We start from the raw sequence: 21,631 nt of genomic DNA, 5'->3' as shown, positions 1-21,631 counted from the left end.
AAAATATAGAAATGTGTATGCATACAAGTGTATACGAGATATACTGTGATTTAGTCAGCATTCAGAGTTGTTAGAAATGGAAATGAAATGGTCCAAACGAAAAGTGCCCCAAACCTTGGTCCTTTATTATGAACAGATAATACAATACACCAGCTCTGGTTGGAGTAGAAGCTCAACCCAATATCCTTTGTCTAGGGTTTATATAGTGAAAGTCTTAAACAAAAGAATACAAGTATGAACAATAAAATCAAACATTACATCATAGATATCATATAGACGTTATATAACAGCTTCTTAATATGGGCAGTATCCTGTTAGATTCCCAACATATCCTGGGGATCCTTGGAGCTCTATCAAACACACAATGTATGGAAATGGAACGAACATAGAGAGAGAGAGAGAGAGAGAGAGAGAGAGAGAGAGAGAGAGAGAGAGAGGGAGAGAGAGAGAGAGAGAAAGAGAGAGAGAGAGCGAGAGAGAGAGAGAGAGAGAGAGAGAGAGAGAGAGAGAAAGGAGGGGTGAGCACTCCTCTATTAATGAATACCAGATGTTTAGCTTAAACACAAAAGGAAAAATGTGCAGACATGGCAGTTGTGCAGGCTAGAATAAAGAAATGTACATAGACTTTTATATTGTATGCTGAGGGAGAATAATAATTCTCACAAGAGTAAAAGAGCAACAGCAGTAAAGGGAACCTTTCTGTTCATCATTTTCAGCCCTCTAAATATACTGGGGAAAAAAGGAATATCATCTTCATACTATACTCTAAATTTGCCTCTGTTAAAATGTGTAACTCAACTTGCTGGGTTAATCAAGCATGTGTTCTATACAATATTTACCCGATGGGTTGCCAACTGGGTTGTTTTAACCCAGCCAAAAGTGTAAAGAAGTAATACAGTAAAGAAAAATACCCTCAATGATTTAGTGTACAAATTAATAATTTTTAAATTTTATTTAGTTAGTTTTGTATTCTGCACACAACTCGTTTACCTGCACAAGTCTTGTCACAAATACAGTTTCTGTACATCCTTGAAAACAACCATCCAAGCACAAACAGCTGCTAATTAACAGCAAAGTTTGTTGCGGTAGCTCAAACGAGCATAAACTTTTTTGAGTTCACTGATCGTTTCTTTCGTCTTACCATCACCTGCCTCTACAGCGACGAGACCCTGAAGTCCTTGTTCTTGATCGGGGCGAACTTAAAGGTGCAGTGTGTGGTTTTTAGCGGCATCTAGTGGTGAGGTTACGAATTGCAACCAACAAAAGTTACGGTGGACGACAGGAAAATGTCATCGTCTGAGACCTCAGAGAGTAGCCAGTTCAGCAATGAGATTTCTTTACAAGGATAAATTAAGAAATTGTTTACTTAATTATTCAGTAAAACTATATGTTATTGCAAATATTATTGTTACTTGTTCATCATTGTGTCAGTGTTTTATTCGCTGAACTAAACTTGCTTTATTGCACGAAGAGGAACATTGTAACGAAACGCGTTTGTCCGTTTAGGGCTACTGTAGAAACACGTCAATTTCAATGTAAGGGGACCCGTGGTGTTTGTAAGGTAATACACATTTAACGGTTCATTAAGTAAGGTCTTTATACACCACTGAAAACTTCTTTTTCAAGGTAGTGACGAAACGCGCTCTATAGCACTGTTTGTTCGCTGTCGGCTACGGTAGAAACATGACAACACAATATGTTGACCTCCATAGAAGGGGTGCCCGTGGTTATTGAGATATAAATGTCTCATTCTAAGGTAATAAAAACATAACGGTTCATTATGCAAGGTCTTTATACAATAACATGTATTCTAAATATCAATTTTGTATTTGCCAAAAAAAAAAAACTTGTGCAATAATATAATTTTGGACATATTTATTTCCATTAAAGCATCAAAATAAAATGAGAGTATGTTGAATGCTTTCTTTGTTATTTTGTGGACTGTTCCTCTAGATCCTAGGAATGGCATAGCACTCGTATGTGCGGGGCATGCGGCCAAAACTGCAATTTGTAGGCGTTGTGTCGAGCTCCTCTGGTGGCACCATGGCTTTGAAGGTGAAGTGCTGAAGGAGGGAAGTGAAAAAGAGGAAGAGTTCTGTGCGAGCCAGAGCCTCACCGAGACACACACGCTTGCCTGTCAAAAGAGCACATAGAACTTGGTTTAAAAATCTTTTTAAGAATCTTTTCACGACGTATCATCCATTTTTGTTTGTGATTTATTCTTTAAAGGCAACTACTGAGGAATCAATTATTTAACATGGTTATTTTTTGTCCCAGAATGCCTAAAACACTGATAAACATAATTATTTAGCATGTGTTGACTTCAGTTTTCATCTAAGAGGAACATTTGTATGGTCTAATATGCACAATGAAGATCTGAGCTCACCCATGCCGAATACAACAAATGCATCATTCTTCTTGAATCGGCCATCTCCATCCAGGAAGTTTTCTGGATCAAAACAATTTGGGTTCTTCCACAGTTTGGGGTCAATAAGCACGGAGGATAGTAGTGGAAAAACCATTGTTCCCTTCAAGAAAGTATTTTACAAATTAATAGAAAGATGTAAATAATAATAAACACTTAATGAATCAAGATGATGTATACGAAAGAAGAATACCTTAGGAATGACATAGCCATTGTATTCAGTGTCACACATGGTCTTGTGTGGGACAGCAATGGGGCTGAGATCCATGCTGCGCTGGACCTCGTGAATTACAGCATCTGTATATGGCAGCCTCTGTCTGTCTTCAATGGAGGGCCAACGGTCCTGTCCTACAACCTCATCGATTTCTCTCTGAACACGCTCTGTACAGAACAAGTGAAAGTAAAAATCACACTTAATGCTTGGAGAGAGAAGCATTAGTTTGACCTCACCTTGAACATCTGGGTGCTTCATCATTAGAAGTAAAGAGTGTCTGATGGTGGATGAAGTGGTTTCTGTGCCAGCGCTGAACATGTTCCACACTAAAGAAACCAAGTTGTCAAAATTATATTCTGTGTCAGGCTTGTCTTTCTCCTGCAAAAGAGAACAGGTATGAAATGTTAACATTGTGTTTAATTTACATCATGTCATGGTTTCACCACCAAATAGTGCAGGTAAAAGTATTCAGTACCATGGCTAAACATGTTTAAATGATGATTTACCTCTTTCATTTTTAACACAAAGGCCTCAATGAAGTCCTGTGGGCAAGAGGGATCCACATTATTCATCCGAGCTTGTGCCTCACGCTTGAAGTACTCTCTGGCCTCTTCTAGGTCTTTAAACAGCTGATGGTGTTTACCGGGGAAGAGACTGACTAACTTAGGGAATACATTGTAGAGCTGAGAAGAAAATAAAGAAACATCAAGTTGAGTCTCAAAATACAATAAATGAGGGGGAGGGGGAGGGGTTGTGTACTATTTTACAGTTTCAAATTTCTTACTTTTTTTTTTTTAAATGTTCACGCCCCTTCACCTGTTTTGGGTCAGTAAGATTTCTCTTTTTTGAAATAAATGTATACTTGTATTCAGCACAAATGCATTAAATTGATCAAAAGATTTCCATTCGAAATAAATGCTGTTTTTTTAAACTTTATATTCATTAAAGAATCCTGAAAAACAAATGTATCACGGTGTCCACAAAAACATTAAGCATTAAGTAACTGTGTAAATAATAATAAATGTTTGATGATTTCTGAAAGATCATGTGACACTAAAGACTGGAGTAATGTTGCGGAAAATTCAGTTTTGCATCACAGGAATAAATTATATTTGAAAATACATTAAAATGGAACAAAAAATATATTAAAAGAGCTATTTAGAATTTTTAATGACAATTCACAATATTACTGTTTTCACTGTATTTTTGATCAAATAAATGCAGCCTTTGTAAGCATAAAATACTTGTGAATGATAATATCTAATATATATGTATGTATATATATATACGGTATATATATCTTTAGAGTGCAAACCTGTCCAAGAGGGCTACTGAGGATACTGAAGTAAGCATTTACTGTCTGAAGGAGAAACTTAAACTGTGGATCCTCAAATTCAAACCTATAACCAAAGACAATGCTGCAGATCACATTGGCCACGGCATTAGACACCATGTCTGCAGGGCTGATTGTAGAGCCTTTAAGGAGAAAAGAAGAGCAAAAATATCAGGTTTCTTCAATTTAGAGTTTTGAAAAAACTCACACCATGCTCTGTAACATGAGATGAGATAGAACATGAGATAGTTCTTTTTTGTTGTCAGATGTTTTTGTACTTTATGTCTGCAGTTTGTTTCATCTGATAATCTGAATATAAGAATGTATAAAACCTTCAAATTTTTTTATCATTTCCACAAGATATTCAGCCTCCTCCCTGACTCGTTCCTCGATGCTCCTGCGGCCCATTCCAAAGTTCTTCAGTGTCATTAAAGAGAATTTGCGCATCTCCTTCCATCTGTGTCCACTGGTGGACAGAACACCTGCGCATAGAGAACATGTTTCTGGTCTAGCCTACTACACACACACACATATACACATATACACATATATATATATATACATATACACATATATATATATACACACATATATATATATATATATATATATATGTATATATATATATATATATATATATATATATATATATATATATATATATATATATATATATATAAATAAACCATGTAAAACATTGGGCATCAAGCGAACTCACCATATCCAAGAGTAGACTTCATGATCAGGGGATAGTTGGCCCTGCCACTGAATTCTTCACCAAGACCAATCATAGTTTCCTTTAGGGCTTCATATCCAGAAATGATCACTACAGGAGTGTTTGCCAACCAGATGGTGACAACAGAGCCATACTTCTTACTGAGCTACGGGAAGAAAAGATATAGCCTATGGTTTGATATGGAACATTCAATGTTATATCCCAGCAAGCAATTTTACGTCTAAAAGACGTCTAATAGCCGTCAAAACACAGCCCAGACGTCTAGGCTAAAACAAGGCTGAATTTGGGCTGTCAGTGAAAATCTAATAGACGTCTAACCCTAGCCCAAGAATAGACTAGTCATCAATTAGATGGCTATTGAACGACTACATATATACATCTAATAAACAGTGAATATGTGTCTAGACTAAAATAAGGCTGAATTTGGGCTGTCAGTGAAAATCTAATAGACGTCTAACCAGACCTCAAGAATAGATTACTAGTCATCAATTAGACGGCTATTGAACGACTACGTATTTACGTCTTATAGACAACAAAATGATGGCTAAAGGATTAAAATAATTTTTCACTCAAATATAACAGGTTCTCATAAATGAAAATCCATCCAAACAAATTAAATATAAAAGTTTTATTTAGAAAAAGTACATTAACAACTTAGACAACTTACAAAAATATCAAAACCTAAAAATGACCAAATAAAATAGAACATCAACAACTTAAGATAATAAAAATAGTAAGAATGACAAAATAAAAAGTAAAATACAAAACCTTTTTTTTTAAACAACGATTAGCCTAATTGTTCACTTTATTTCCATAACGATTCAGACAACACATGATAACTCATAATTTAGTTACAAAATGAGCACGTCAAAACGAAAACACAGATACTTTTAAGACAAAAGTAGGACTTTATTTTACCTCTTCTCTTCGACCGACAGTTTAAAATGTTTCAAAATGTGAACATTGGAAATGTTTATGGAGCGATCCGGAGAACAGTGATCTCTACTAACTATCAAGTCTCGTGGTGCCAGTAGTTATGTCTCAGTACGGCTGTTGCCATCTAGCGGTTGAGAAATGTAATTGCATTTTTATTTCATTTAAAATTAAAGACAGTCAAATAATATGGTGGATTGTGTATTTTATGTGTGACAGCAAACATGAAGCTGCGTGTGCGAAAAACAATTGTAAGACTATTTTTGGCTATACTAATCGCTGGTCTAAATCAGGGCTATAGCCAAGCCGTTGAGCACTGATTGCCTCGATTTCGCCGGGTGGGCTAAAAGCAGACTGCACATAGCCCGTCCAATTCAGAGCTAAATCGTCAATAAATTCCACCATTTAATGAAATAACCCTTGCACCTTGTAGATATTACCAATGCGAACATGATGGGATATCAACCATCTCATGCGCTGCCTGGCCACAAAACTACAATTAATCAGTTTTGACCATATTTGGGCTACAATAGACGGTCTGACTGACCGCAACTATATATTTTTTCTAACAGGGTAGTAAAAGTTTAGCTGGCTAATATGAGCTGTTAGTGTGGCTGAGCTGGTTAAAGCGTTAAGCCTTGTTTATACTGGACGCGTCCGCATGAGCCCAAAGGTGCGTGCGGCAAAAATGACGTGATTGTAACAGCGCGCGCGCCTCCGCATTCCCTAGACACCACTTACTACACACAATAGGCTTTTTTCTCTGATTTTGGAAACTCGATCGACTTAAAATGCTTCCAAGATCGACGGGTTGGTGATTCCTGTAACTGTTTTACGGTCAATGACAAGAGTACTAATCAGCTGTCTCACGAACGTAACCAGCACATTTATCCCCACATAGCAAAGCCATAACACAGCGAGGGAGAAGAATTAAGTTACAGCTAACAATCCAACTACATATTTTACACCACTGACAAGGGAAAAGTCACTACTCACGGTGTTTATGGCTAGCTTCTAGCTTTCTGCGGCTTCTCTTTCAAGGTAGTGACGAAACGCGCTCTGTAGCGCTGTTTGTTCGCTGTCGGCTACGGTAGAAACATGACGTCACAATATGTCGACCTTCATAGAAGGGGATTCCCGCGGTTATGTAGATATAAATGCCTCATTCTAAGGTAATAAAAACATTATGGTTTATTAAGTAAGTTCTTTATACACCACTGAACACATAGTTATGGATGTCATATTGCATTTCTGTTAATAGATACTCCAAATTTTTACACATCGCACCTTTAACACAACCCAGCTGCTAAATTCTGATTGGCTAGCTTGTCAACAAATCACAAGACTCCCTGCATCACCGACTGTGGAAGAGGAAAAATACATGGTGGAAGATATTTATGTTTAATTAATTTGTTTAATGGCTTGATTTAAGTTCAAATGTCTACCACTCGACGAACAGAGTTTATTTTTTAGCGAAATTTTTTTCAGCTTATTTTTAATCAAAATCAAAATCGTACTATTACTGTATATAATGGCATGTCCCAGTGTTTGCTACCCCTCAAGTGGTAGTTCTAACTTCTTTCTGAACTGCAAGTTATGTAATTAACATTAGTGAAATATGAATGTGACCGAGCTGGGGTCTCAAATTTAACACATTTTCAGAAATGAAGATGGACAGACTTTTCCCCTTTTAATGAAATAAGTGTGTAAAAACGGTACATCACTCACATTAGAATAAAAAAGCCATCAAATAAACTTAGAAATGCAATGTAATAACGTTAAAATAATAATCAATCTACTTGATATCCTTGGAATTATTTAAACAAAAACATTCACAGCAGAGAAAATACAGTATTTTTTTTTTTTAGTATGATAGTTGTTTTTACAGAACTTCTCTGCTGTGAATGTTTTTGTTTACTTGAACTTAAACTGAAGTTTTCAATCCATTAAACAAATTAAACATAAACATCTTCCACCATGTTTTTTCCTCTTCCATAGTCGGTGATGCAGGGAGTCTTGTGATTGGTTTTCAAGCCAGCCAATCAGAATTTAGCAGCCTCATCTCTGATTGGCTGGAATTATGACATGTTGTAATGCTGGGTTGTGTTGAGCAAGCGAGCCGTCTGTGCTTAGAGAGCGCGTATGGCTGGTACAAAAGGAACAAGAAAGTGAAACTTTGCACATGCAAAAGAGAAAGTCTGCGCACATCCAAATACTTTTTTTAAATGCAAAATTAATTTTCGTTCGCTCAAAATATTTTCTTATCTGCGAGACGAACATTTCTCCTCAAAACTCAGGTCACGCGCGTGCGAAATGCCCCTTTGCTCGCTCAAAATGTGATCTTGCGCGCTCAGAATTGTGACCGAATTCTAACCCCATAAAATGACGGCTATTGCTTGCTGGGATGTGTATTTAATTCAAATGACATACATTTGAGGTGGTTAGAGGGGCTAATTTGAATTTAACATAGTTCTGCTTTAATGGGGTAAACAATGTAAATTGCATTGTTCTTTGATGATGATTAGTATAAGTTTTGATACAGATAGCACCAGAGCATGTGAGCGGATTGGAGCGGGCGCGAGCGGGCGGATCTTGAGCGCAGAGCAGCATTTTTAAAAGAACGGATCGTCGCCCTATTTCCCGCTCCAATTTCGCTCCGCTCAAACCACGAGTCTGAAGCATCTGTCAAAATGATTGATTGACAGGTGGGCGTGTCTATCCTTTGATCTTCCCCCACCCCTTCCGGTTCCTCCCCTTCATGTCCCGCCCCTTCCTGTTACCTTTGACATAGTTCCGCCCCTTCCTGTAACCTTTGACCTAGTTCCGCCCCTTCCTGTAACCTTTGACCTAGTTCCGCCCCTTCCTGTTACATTTGACCTAGTTCCGCCCCATCCGGTTACAGCTTCTGTCAAAATGATGGATGATGACCTTTGATCTAGTTCCGCCCCTTGCGGTTAAGGCTTCTGTCAAAATGATGGATGGTGACAGTTAGTTTGATCGTTTGAAGTTCATTTGATCAAGAAAAGGGAGGTATTGGCCTTTGATGTTAACATAAGCTTTGATGTTAACATAAGCTTTGATGTTAGTTACAAAGTGATGTGACAGTTAGTTTGATCAAGATAAAGTGTGATAGTTAGTTTGAGATGTATTGGCTTTGATGGTGACAGTTAGTTTGATTGTTTGAAGTTGGTGTTTTGGTCACCAGCACATCCCCTAAATATCCCTGAGCTTTATCAAGGGCAGCTGTGAAAGTGATAAGAAAAAATGGTGGAAGTTTATCTGTTCTGTAAAAGAATATAAAATAAAACCTCACACAAAAAGTTTAAAATAAATGTAGAACTATTCACTGAACCAAGCATTTCAGTTTAAATAAAATGGTGAAAGTTTATCTGTTCTTTAAAAGAATATAAAATAAAATCTCACACAAAAAGTTTGAATAAAATGGAGCCACAAAAATCCATGCAACAATCCAATCCAATGCAAACAATCCAATGTATGAATGACCTTGCACTGTGTCAAAAACATAGGGAGCGCGCACATCTATGTGTGAATGTGTGTGTGTGTGTGTGTGTGTGTGTGTGTGTGTGTGTGTGTGTGTGTGTGTGTGTGTGTGTCAAAGCAGTAATTCCCCTCCCTCCGCATTGCTGAGGACGTTGGAAGTTTACAGAAGTTGAAAAAGCATTATGTTCATTTAAATGAAATGGTCATAAAATTTACATTTAGTCATTCACAAATATGGCACAGACTCAAGTTGAAAAACCATGCTGTTCGATTAAAAGTATATAAATTAAACAAAAATAAAATCATCTTACTGTTTCACCATGGTTGAAAAAACCCCACAAGTGTGTGTTTCCCCTGAAGTCTTTTCTCTCGGTCACACCAGCGTGTGGCTGGCCTGGTATCTGTTTTTGTGACACGTTCCTGAGCCCATTGAAAAGCATTGTGTTCCTTTAAAAGTGTTTAAATTAAAATATATCATATATAAAATAAATAGTTTTACTAATTTAACTAAAGTTGAAAAGCATGTTGTTCATTTAAAATCTTACTAAATTACTGAAGTTGAAAAGCATTCTGTTCATTTAAAATAAATATTTTACAAATTTACTGTACCAATTATGTTAGATTTAGATAAAAAATGAAATCCTCTTACATTTTCACCAGGGTTGAAGTAGCTCCTATCACATAGATGTCCATATTGACCATTTAAAGTTGAAAGGAACCCCAGAGTATTTCTCTCTCACACCAGCGTTTGACAGTCAGAGTGGTGTGTTCAGTGATCAGAATGAGACTGTGAATGTTTTGCTAAATTTATTTCATAGTGTATAAGCATTAAAAGTTTGAAATAGTTTCAAACTTATTCAATGAATTCATAAAAAAACAAATATGCTATATCGATGGTCTCTGGGGAAAACTTGACTATATTTTTTTTATTTATCAGGGTGCATGTAAAGAACTTTGAAATTTGCGGCTCTCACAAGTTATCTCACACATTGTGTGAAATGTTTAATAATTCCTCAAGTAGTATCTGTGAGAAAATGCCCACATAGGCCTATCTGTAGTGAGAGAGCAACAATGAAGACTTTTTGAATCTGTGATGCCTCAGGCCGAGCCCCATTGATAGCCTGCTTATAAGCTCCTTCCGATCAACCGGCACATCTTCAGAGAAATACGTTACTTTACAATAATGTTAGCTTCAGGATATAGGGTGACAGAGCAGATGAGCCTCTGTGCATCATGTAATGTTAGTCTGCTAATGCCTTTCCAGAGCCAAAGTTTTGTTCATACTAAATTTATTTCAAAGCATAATCGTAAAAGTTTAAATATGATCTTTTAAAAATGAAAAGATTGTTTACATTAAATCTTTACAGTTTTAATACATTCATATCTTTTAGAAGATTACTGTAATGATTTGTTGATAATGAATTGTTATTTATATAGTCATAATGATTTTTGTACTGTAACAGCATATTCTACCCCGTACACCTAAACACGACCATCACAGAAAACTGTATTTTTACATTGTTTTTACATACTGTTTTGCACTCTCACACACTAAGTTGGTTCCATAAAATCAAATAAAGTATATAACTCAATGTATAATGACAAAATGTATTCAAACAATTTAACCTTAGTTTTAGCTAAATTAATACATATAAAAATTATATATATAAATATAAAATATAAAAACTCCTTACATTTTCATAGAACTGAAGAAGTAGTAGAAACTAACAATAAAAAAACAAATAGTTTAAGATGTCATAAACAAAAACCCTCCCAGATCCTTCAGGGATAAACTACAGGGTGAGATGAAGCTTCACACCCTCACAGAGTCGAGAGGAGTGACAGGCCAGATGAGCCTCTGGGGTCACAATCCCCACAGCATATGCAAAGTTAGTCTGCTTTCCACTGTTTTATTCATATTAAACTCATTTAAAAGCATAATCTTAAAATTTTTAAATGAGATCTTTTCAAATTAAAAGACCGTTTCAATCAAACCGGTAAAGTTTTATTAAAATCGTATCTTCTATTTATCTTCTACTTCTGTATGATATAATTGATTTTCATAAATTTAACCTAAGGTATTATTTTTACTAAACATCCTTTGTTAAAAAAATAAAATAAAAAATTGTATAAATCAAGAACTGTGCTTTGACGTCTTAGATCTTATTTCAAACAGTATTTTTGTCCATGCGACATGAAACATGTTTTAAAAGAAATCCCAGGACTCTACATTGCTCTTATTTAGATTAAGTTGTATCATTTAGAAAATCACCACACATGTTCAGAGACACGATGTGCCTCTGTGGTCCATGAGTAATAAGTAAAGTTTGTCTTGAGCGAATATTTAATTTTACTCGTCTTAATTCAAAGCATGATCTTACTTTTTCTACGGTAGCTATGATCTATTGTACGTATAAGATCATTTTTACTTTCCTTGTATCTCCCGAACTATCCTTATTCATTGTGGAAACACACAGGGTGAACCCCTTTACTGAGAGTATACTATCGGTTATCTACTCAAAATATATGTAGAATTTTAAAATGTTAGCCTTTGTTGATGCGACAGGCCACATGAACAGACTTTGGAGAGAGCTGATGATACTATAGCGGGAAGCATGCCCTTTGACCTCCTCGATTTTCTAGGCTTTTTGTCAAATACCCTACAACTTAGTCCTTAATGGTACGCTGCCTAGGAATTTCTCCCATCTAGCGGTGATATTATATTTTGCATTCAAACGCATAGTGCTCTCTAGCGTCTCGCTTTTTCAAATGCGTGTTGCAACTACGGTAGCCGTTATCTGCCAAGAAGCTATGACAACACGTCATCCAAAAGCACTTCATCGAGTTTAACTATACATGTTCTACTGTTATGCTGCCTATATAATGAATTACACAACCACAGAATGAAAAAGCTTGTAATTTAGACCGTAACATCGACTTACCGGTCGAGAAGAAAGCAGACAACTTCTCCTTCCTTAGCTCTATCCACCTGGGAAAAGCTATCCCCATATTTACCCTCGTTTTGAATTTGCCGGACACGTCCCCCCTTTAAATTAATTTGTATGCTTTATCACGGCTACGAGGATTGCATTATGAAGTACTGTGTAGTGCAACCTTTCAAGCGCCTCTCACTGACCGCTTCAGATGGTTTCAGTCAGCCGGCTCTGAACGAAAAGGTTGGCTAGTTGAGCTAGGCTAGTGCTTTTTGTCCCTTTATGCTATTATAGTTTTTCAAGATGGCAGAACGACATGGAGCCCTCCATGGACTTACCCGTACCATGTAAATAAAGATAAGAAATTCTTTGCTTACGAGAATAAGTCAGTTCGTTTGCAAAGGTAATTTTACACCAATGAGAAAATATTTATGAAAAAAGACATTGATTTTAGCTAATAAAATACTTTATAAAAAACTACCATAAGTTTAATTTCAGATGTGTAAATTACAAAACTCAATTTTTCAACCGAGTGAATCTACGCATGAGAGATCTTCAGAAGTCATAACTTCAAACCAAAAGATTAAAAACCCAAGATTAAGCTAAATGACACTATGTTCCAGCTACCCCCCAAAATCAAATACTGTTTTACACTTTTCAAAGTATAATCTAGCCTTAAAGTTAGAATAAAAAAGTTAAAATCATGCATATCTACATACGTGTTGTGTTCTGACACAAGGCCATTAGCTGATTCTTTTTGTTTTATAAATTTACTTTACTTATTTCTACAAATATCAGCAATATGACAAACCTACAGAAATGCATGTCGATTACTAAGTTTCAGGCATAGTGCAAACATGCAATGTTCGAGAAAGTTTAATCTTTGCGAGGTCTCACCCACAAACGCAAAACTTTGTGTTGGGTGATGCAGGCTTTACTAAAGGAAAATATTATGGAAGTTATTTTCAAACCGTAATCATATTACATTTATATTTTATTAATATTATGGTTTCATGTTGATTTAAAGTATTTGTTATTAATTATTACCTTTATTTTTATCTAACACTTCAATATCCAGCACAAAATTTTGTCCAAAAGCTTGTCTCTGATTTCTTGTAGTTTAGTACCGATGAATGGCTCGTCTTTTAATTGGCGCAGAATAGCCCCGAGTGTTCCTTGAATAGTCTGAGGCTGTGATTTTAACCCGCACCTGTTTGGGACAAATACTATGATGAGTCGTAGAAGACTAGTTTGTGGTAGGTTCAAACAAACAGGAATGTCAAAGCAAGCTTTAGCAGGCCATGTAACAACCAAATGTTCCTTCAACTTCTGATCAATGAGATGTAGCAGTAGACCCAACAGTCAGCGTTTTTACGATTTTGAATCCATTTGAAGCAACCGTCTGTAGCGTCGAAACCAGGTTTAGCAGCGTTACCACCACACACACACAAACAGTTAGGAGAAACCGGCTTGCGTGCGATAACTGAGGCTGGGCTCTGTGTAAAGTTTATCAGGACAACTGATAGTGCTCACCCGCCCGTAGGAGGAGTTGTATTATACATAGGGGCTATAATAGGGGTGTCATCGTCATAACGTCGTAAACCGCTACGTAGGATTAAAGCGTCATTGAATCATAAGTAAAGTCATGGAGAAGTTATGCATATACCGCCAGAGAGAATTCTATTAATTACACCAATATATATATATTTTTTAAACATATGGATGAGTGAATGTTCGCAACAAGTTCCGTAAAAAGCGTTTAGAAAGTAAGGCTTTAAGTTAACTTTTACCAAATATGAAGACGTTAAAGTTCAGTTATAGACCTTTAGCGCATTGAGTTGAAATTAAAACGTGATATCAATATCGCATCATTACCGAATTGAGGGTTGTTTAATAGTCATCAAGCACCAGCTGATTAAAATGTTTCTTCAAACAAAGCGACAAAAGTAATTTTCTGATCAATCATCGTACACGGCTGCACTGTGTTTTGCTGTATGCCCAGATTTTGAGGGTCATTCAAGTAGGTCAAATGGCTCGTTTTATTTAATTTGTGTCGTCCGTGAATTAGTAGACCTATTTGATAGAGCAAGAGGAGCAACAAGAGAAAAAGGTTGAGGAATTCAAAAGTTTCTTCACTGCAGCAAAGGCCCAACCACATAACAAGAGAGAGAAAAAGAGAGCTGGATGTAGCATTTTTTATATTTTTATTTATATGATTAGGCCAATTGATTCGTTTAATTTTACAGCAGTTTTTTGTAGACTGAGTACAGTTAAGACACTTTTTGCGTTTTGACTTTTCACACAAAAATAGACACTGAAAAGAAGTGAATTTCCACATGAAATTCCACATGAAATTTCATATGTGGTACAGTTGAGACACCCATTTTTAACGATGTAAAGGTAACTAAACGTTCATCGCATATATAGGCCTAAATAAATAAAGACAAATAAAGAAAATAACAATTGGGCAACATGTTTATTTATTCATCCATTTAAATTCATTCATTTTATTTAAATTAGCACTGGTTAAAATATATAAAACAGGAACAATATATTTAATATATTCACACACAGTTTAAATATCACAAATATCAAATTTTATTTTCATTTGCGTCTTATGCTGTCTAATTAGGACGTTTAACCTTTTATCATAACACTGAACAACTAAACTGTGTGTCCTAATAGAACTCTGTCGCGGGGTACAGCTGAGACAAGTGTGTCTGGCCACCTCGCACATTTCTCTAGATTTTGCTATGACCTTGGATGACACAATACCATGAAATATGCCAGTTTTAAGGGCACAGAATAACGTTTGTGATGATACCAGTTACGTCTAACAGTCACATATGGATATTCATTGTGGATTGTGCATGGTGAAGTGAAAGTCTTATCTTAGAAAAAAAAACTTTTGCTGATATCTACGGATCGGAGATGCGTCCGTTATTCAAATTTCCCACGATCAAAGAGGACACTAATACACATGCACTTGCACAGCAAAAATCACAACTTGTGCTTGCTGCGCAGGCAAGTTATTTAAGGTGCCTCAACTGTTCTCATGTCTCAACTGCAGGCTACACAGTCTACCCTACAATTGATATTAGCCAAGTTAATCGTGCGTGCTGCGCAAAAAAACGGTTATCAAATGTGTGGCCTAATAGTTAATGTGGGCTACTTTTAAAACTTTATATTTTTTTATATATATTTGTTTATATAATTTTTATTTATATTATTAAGTCCATTTATTCGTTTAATTTTACAGCAGTTTGCGTGTACAATGGATACAAGTCAAAATAAGTCAAAGTCGATTTGAGTGGAGCGCGAAACTCGTTGAGCGATAATGAGCGGAGCGGCCTGATGTGGCTTTGAGCGGGGGAGCGGAGGGATGAACATTCCGGTGAGCGACGAGCTAAGATTCTCACCGCTCCACTCTGCTCATATGCTCTGGATAGCACTGAAGTGCTACACACAGCAATTCAGTGTGTGAAAAGGTGAAAATAATCTTTGAGCAACAGAAATACAGGGAGCTACTTTCAGCCCTCTTAAACTTCTCTAGGGGTTCAGAAATCCCAGGATAGTGACGCTCACCTTAGTAACGGTGGAGCAGATGCACCTCACAAAGCCTGTAAAAAACTAGCTACACTGTAATTTGCTTATTTAGATGTATAGCTAAATAAAATAAACCTCTTACTCTCCCTGACTTTTCTGAACCATATAGGGCTAGGCTGCAAGGGGGAGAGGGAAGAAGCTGTTCTTGTTCCCTCTGTTTGAATGTGCTCTCCATGTTTGTGTGTTTCTTGGAAAGCAGCCCAGATATGGGTACCACCAGGCAAATGAGAAAGTTGCAATAGATTAACTTGTTTTTCTCTTTGTCTCAGATTATGATGTAGGCCTATATTCTCATTATTGGACGGTTGCTACACCACCCCTGAAACAGGTAGCCTATTAATGCTAACATACGAAAGTAAAGCTGAAGAGAGGTTTTGTGGACATAGAATGGCTCCATGTTCATAACTCTTCCCATAGGACAGTGTCAATGCGTGAAAAAGGAGACTGAGAATACGGCATAAATAGAGTTATAATCGAACGAACTATCTTCTTCTTCTTTTTCTCAAAAGACAATGTAGTTTATATATATATATATAAAGGCCTATATATATATATATATATATATATATAGGCCTTCATATATAGCCTATATATAAAATAAAGTATAATATAAATAAATACAAATAAAGATATATATATGTATGTATTTATTTATGTTATCCTTTATTTTATTCATTACGTTTTTGTATTCTGTGAAGTGTGCACTCAATGGTTAACTAGTTTACCATCACAGGTGTTAGTAACACTACAGGCTACCTTAGCATCTTTGTAAGCCTTGAACACAATCATACAAGCAGACAATTATATTGAATTATGTTAATGAATAGGCCAACTAACCTCTAGGTAATATTTGTAGGCTTCCTTGAAATTAAATTGAAATAAATTTCCCAGCAGTGGATTCGGAGGGGGTCCTGGAGGCAGCCGCCCAAAACTGCTCTGCTTTCCTCGAATCTTCCACAGCAATAACATAACCAAGACAGTCATGACAACAGACACTGCATTTGTCTTCAATGCCAACAATATATCCATCCTTCAAATTTCACTAGACTGTTATTTTGAGCCGAATCGCAGAAAGTAACCAAAACTGACGCTAGGTTGAATTTGGTAACGCAATACTGAGCACAGTGTAGGTAGGCTATCTCTGTGCAACAAAAGGGGGCGTTCTCCAATTTTGGGCCGTTTTCAAACTGGGATAGGTGTTTTTGATGATAGACATATAATATATATTATATGTATGTTTTTAACTATCCAGTCAAAAAAGTACGGAAGCCTAAGATGCAAATATTATTATTTTTTGTTTTGTTTTCTCGTGATCGCACCCATTCTTTTAACCCTTTCACTAAAGAGTATAGAAGTAGGCCTACCAAGAGGCGAAACTCAATAGAACGTTCCATTGCAACAAACGCACCCATGCGCAGAGCTGCAGTTCTGCCATCTTGGACGGAACGCAACACAGCAGTCATAGAATTGAACGATAGGCCTACCGGTTCCAATTCAAAAGCGGTTAGGGAACTAAAAGTTTCTAGTTTTTAATATCTCTATAGCCTAAACTAAAACGGCGTGTTGAATAATGAACTACAAAATAATGCATATGGGTCGGTTTATAATTAAACAATTTCGTCATAGAGCAGCTGTCAAATAGGCTATTTATTTACCCCAATAACTTTTGGGGATAACTCCCGTTTTCATACACCGCTCAATTTTACTACACCAGTAACAACAGCTCATGTTCCTCATGAAATGATTGACAAATTCCTTGAAAAAGCCAAAACACAATGAACAGTGAGTAGGTGAAAGAGACGACACATTAGTCAAGAGAGAATATTTAATAGTAATAGAAGATCATCACAAAATGAACAGAAATAAAATTTAATTAATCTTGACTGATAAAAACTTTCTACAACACATATGTTACATTTGATACAGAAAGAGAGAGTTAAAGAGGCACTATGCAGGTATTTTTTTTTTTTTTTTTTTTTTTTTGCTTAACTCAACAGCTTCGGAGTTATTGGAATGCTATATGACTTTTTTCGGGTTGAATGGTGGCCGTCTTGCTCCCCCCTGGCAGAGAACGTATATTGACAAGACGTGAAAGTCAATATAACGTTCCATTGCAACACCAGCAGCAGCGCTACGCTTCTGCCATTTTGGGGTAAAAGCGATTCGGCAGTCCACTATGTGTCGATCACCAACGAGCCGGCTCTAAGAGCCTATTCTTTGAAAGGAGCCGGACTTCCCATCACTATCCACTAGCTTCTTGCTGTCGCTATGGCAATATCAGCTGCTTTGTTAAAAAAATAATAAAAAAATAATAAAAAAACAGACATTAAAGATCAAATTCAAACTGAATGATGACAACACAGAATAATATACAATCACTAGTGATCATCAAATCCCTTTTAACAGTTTTTCACAGACTTAGACAAGTCTTCTACTTTTTTCCTACAAAACCTTTAGTATTAGCATTACAAACACTGAATTAATACCAACATATAAAATTAAGTAGCCTATAAAGGACATGCTATATCAGATAATTGGGAATGTTGGACAATAAATATATAACAGCAATAGAATAGCTTTACAGTAGGCTAAACTGTTCCCTTTCGAGGGAACTCAACACTGCGTCGAGAATCGACACTTTGAGGACGCTCCCTTAGCGTGCGCCTCTGAAGTAAGAATGAAACTAATCCAATCCTGATTGGTGATGCGTCGTGATGTAACGTGACGGCATAACCGGATGCATAAAAGTGACGCTGACACACACACACACATCAGCTTTAGCTCTTCAGCAAGCGCTCTCTGTGAAACTGTCTGTCTTATTTGGTGTTGTTTGTCTGTGCAAAGCTCTGTATTATGGCGAGTGAACAATACACTAAGTGTATGCACCCCTGCCCAAGATAATATATATGCCACGGGTGGGGACACGCATCAGCTGTGTGTGTGTGTGTATTGTTTAGGGGCGCAGCACGCACTGTCAGCTCTCGAGAGGGCTGCCTGTGCACACTGTGAAGCACTTCCTATTAGAGTGCTAAGCTCCCGCTTGGCTATATTATTTCCTGATGATGGCCAGGCTCACGATCCCCGCGGTTCGGGTCCCGCGTCCATTGAGGCGGCGCGACGGCTTAGATCGTGGAGATCGCAGAAGGATCTCGCGGATGAGAACGAGACTGCTGAGGCACCTTTTCTCTCATCATCCGCAGATTCTATGACACTCGTTCACGACGCAGAAGCCCGCGATGCGGCTTCTTCTGCCCGTGATGAGTGCCCAGTGCTCGAGCTATCTGTTTATAAGGAAGTAGATGTGCTCAGCATCGGGAACGAGCAACATGAGTCACACTCGCCGGCTTATGTTTCTGCTTATGTAGAGCTCGTGGAGGTTGTGATGCGTGCGGTGGCCAGACTAAATAAATATATAAATAAATATATTTATATATATAAAATATATGAGCTGGCCACAAAATAAGCAGGATGATCCCCGTCAAAATGAACTAGACGAGAGATTCCTGCAGCACCGTTCACAACCTCAGAGCCGGGATTTACTGTTTTTCCCAAATCTTTATAAAAATATAAATATATATGTGTAGATCCTGGGAAAAACCCCATTCTTTAGGTATCTCACCACATTCATTATATGTTTATTCGAATGTGGTGGGTGCGAGAGAGTCGGGTTATGGCAAGTTGCCGCAGATGGAGGAAGCTTTAGCGTGCTATCTTTCTCCTGATCCGGCATCTTCACTTTAAGCCCCGGCGCTGCCCAACAAACCGTGCAGGGACACCTCTGCACTGGTTGGCTGGGCTTATATGGTGCAGGAAATCGATGTTGCTCTTCCGCCGTTAAAAACGTTTCGGGACACATCGGTTTCCAGCGAACGCAGGCTGCACTGTCCGCCCCACATTTTTGCGGCCAGGCAGCATTCGCGTTCGCCAATCGAGAATCTTTTTCGGTCCAGCCCTCCCGGAAACCCGCTTCAGGGGGTCGAGAACGAATCCCGATTAATACCCGAAGCCAGGCTCGAGAGCCTGGTTCCCTTGGTAAAATATTTAGAAAAGAAAAGGTCAGGCTGGTGCGTGCCTGCACTCTAGGACGATTTTGCAGGCGTACCAGGCCGATCTTCTTAAAGATCTAAGTGAGGCAAATATTTCCTGTTGGCCGCTCCGCTATCTCCTTCTGGCCTGTTTTCCAACGCTGTCACTACAGTCATTGACAGGTTTCAGGAAGCAAAAAAAAAAAGAGAGCGTTGCCTCTAGAGGCCCTCCTGCGGGAGTTTGGCAAACAGAGGAAGCACTCTCAACCGAAGTCCTCCAGCCAGAAGGGTGACCTGAGGGCCGTCCTTCAGGCGAAGAGGTCCTAATTGTAGGACCTCTGAGGGCTCTAGAATTAGCACGTATGTCTCCCGCTCGTATCGAATCCATCCTGGCCATGGTGTCCGGGATAAAGCTAGGCCAGGCCATCACTGTAAAGCAATTTCAAAGACTGCTGGGCCTCATAACAGCGGCATCCAACATAATTCCTTTGGGCCTGTTTCACATGAGGCCCCTTCAGTGGTGGCTCAAAGCCAAGGGTTTTTTTCCCCAAGGGGAATCCGTTCCATATAATAAAGGTTACGCGCAGATGCCTTCGTTCCCTATTAATATGGAAGAAACCTTGGTTCTTGTCCCAAGGGCTAGTGGTAGGGGCGTCATGTCGCCGGGAAACTGTTTCGACAGACGCTTCCCTCGCTGGCTGGGGCGCGGTCTCGGACGGCCGCTTTGCCAGGGGTCTGTGGCAGGACCATCATCATTCTTGGCATATAAATTGCCTAGAGATGTTGGCTGTGTTCAGGGCTCTGAGGAGCTTCCTCACAGACATCAAAGGTTACCACGTCTCAGTGGTAGCTTATCTAAACCGACAAAGAACACTCAGATCGCGCCCTCTATCCAGATTGGCGCATCAGATCATTTTATGTCCCCAAGGGAAAATATTATCTATAAGAGCAATATATGTCCCGGGGGATCTGAATCAGGGAGCGGACATCCTGTCGAGGCAGGGGCTGAGGCCATGGTACAGGCCTGGCCGAGGCTTCGCCTGTACGCTTTTCCCCCCGATCGCTCTGCTCCCGGGGGTCCTGGAGAGGGTCCGTCAGGAGGGCATCAGTCTTCTTCTGATAGCCCTGTTTTGGCCAGCCCGAGTATGGTTTTCAGACTTAATTTCACCCCTGATAGCTCCGCCATGGCAGATTCCTCTGAGGAGGGGTCTGTTGTCTCAGGCGGAGGGCACTATATTCCATCCTCATCCAGAGCTGTGGAAATTGTGGGTCTGGCCTCTGAGGGGGCTCAGTACCTAGATGCTGGTCTATCATCTGGGGTGGTCGAAACCATACTTATCTCTAGGGCTCCGTCTACTAGGAGATTATATGGCCTCAAGTGAAATATTTTTCTACTTGGTCTAGAGAACTTGAGTTAGACCCAGTTAACTGCCCAATGGCTTCAGTTCTGGAGTTTCTTCAAGATTGTTTCTCTGCGAATCTCTCCCCTTCCACACGTTGGGTGTACGTGGGTGCCATTGCGGCGTTCCATGCACCACTAAATGTTGGGCCTTTAGGGAGGCACCAACTTGTCATACTATTTCTCCATGGTATTGGAGGATGAGACTGACAGTCAGGTCCAGGGTTCCTTCCTGGGACCTGGCGGTGGTTCTCGAAGGGCTATCCCTGGCTCCCTTCGAATACCTCCAGTCGGCTTCGCCTAGGACCTCACGTTCAAGATAGCCTTTCTCTTAGCTATTTCTTTAAAGAGACTGGGAGATCTCCAAGCCCTGGCATTATCGCCAGTTTGCTTGGGGTGTGCCCCAAGCACACCCCAAGCACACCGGAGTTAAGGCCATCCTGCATCCGAGACCCAGCTATGTGCCTTAAGTGCAATTTATCATGGCTAGGTCCATGGTCCTGCAAGTATTTCATCCTCCACCTCA

General features: G+C 38.6%; 1 protein-coding gene across 1 annotated transcript in view; it reads right to left on the bottom strand.

Annotated features, from left to right (window-relative positions):
* The window catches only part of LOC143716069 (cytochrome P450 2M1-like), a 53,512-nt gene extending 36,705 nt beyond the window's left edge, over window positions 1-16,807 (bottom strand). The window contains 3 exon segments of the mRNA XM_077208209.1: window positions 4,305-4,454; window positions 4,691-4,853; window positions 16,519-16,807. Coding sequence (XP_077064324.1) covers window positions 4,305-4,454; window positions 4,691-4,853; window positions 16,519-16,710 — 505 coding nt within the window. The 5' untranslated portion in view covers window positions 16,711-16,807.
* Window positions 16,808-21,631: the final 4,824 nt, after the last annotated feature.

This window comes from Siphateles boraxobius, unplaced genomic scaffold, assembly GCF_051911475.1.
Source record: "Siphateles boraxobius isolate OS27281-9 unplaced genomic scaffold, OSU_SipBor_1 6, whole genome shotgun sequence".
In the NCBI taxonomy this organism is placed as follows: domain Eukaryota; kingdom Metazoa; phylum Chordata; class Actinopteri; order Cypriniformes; family Leuciscidae; genus Siphateles; species Siphateles boraxobius.
The sequence above is the reverse complement of the archived record's forward strand: the minus strand, read 5'-3'. Positions and strand labels throughout refer to the sequence as shown.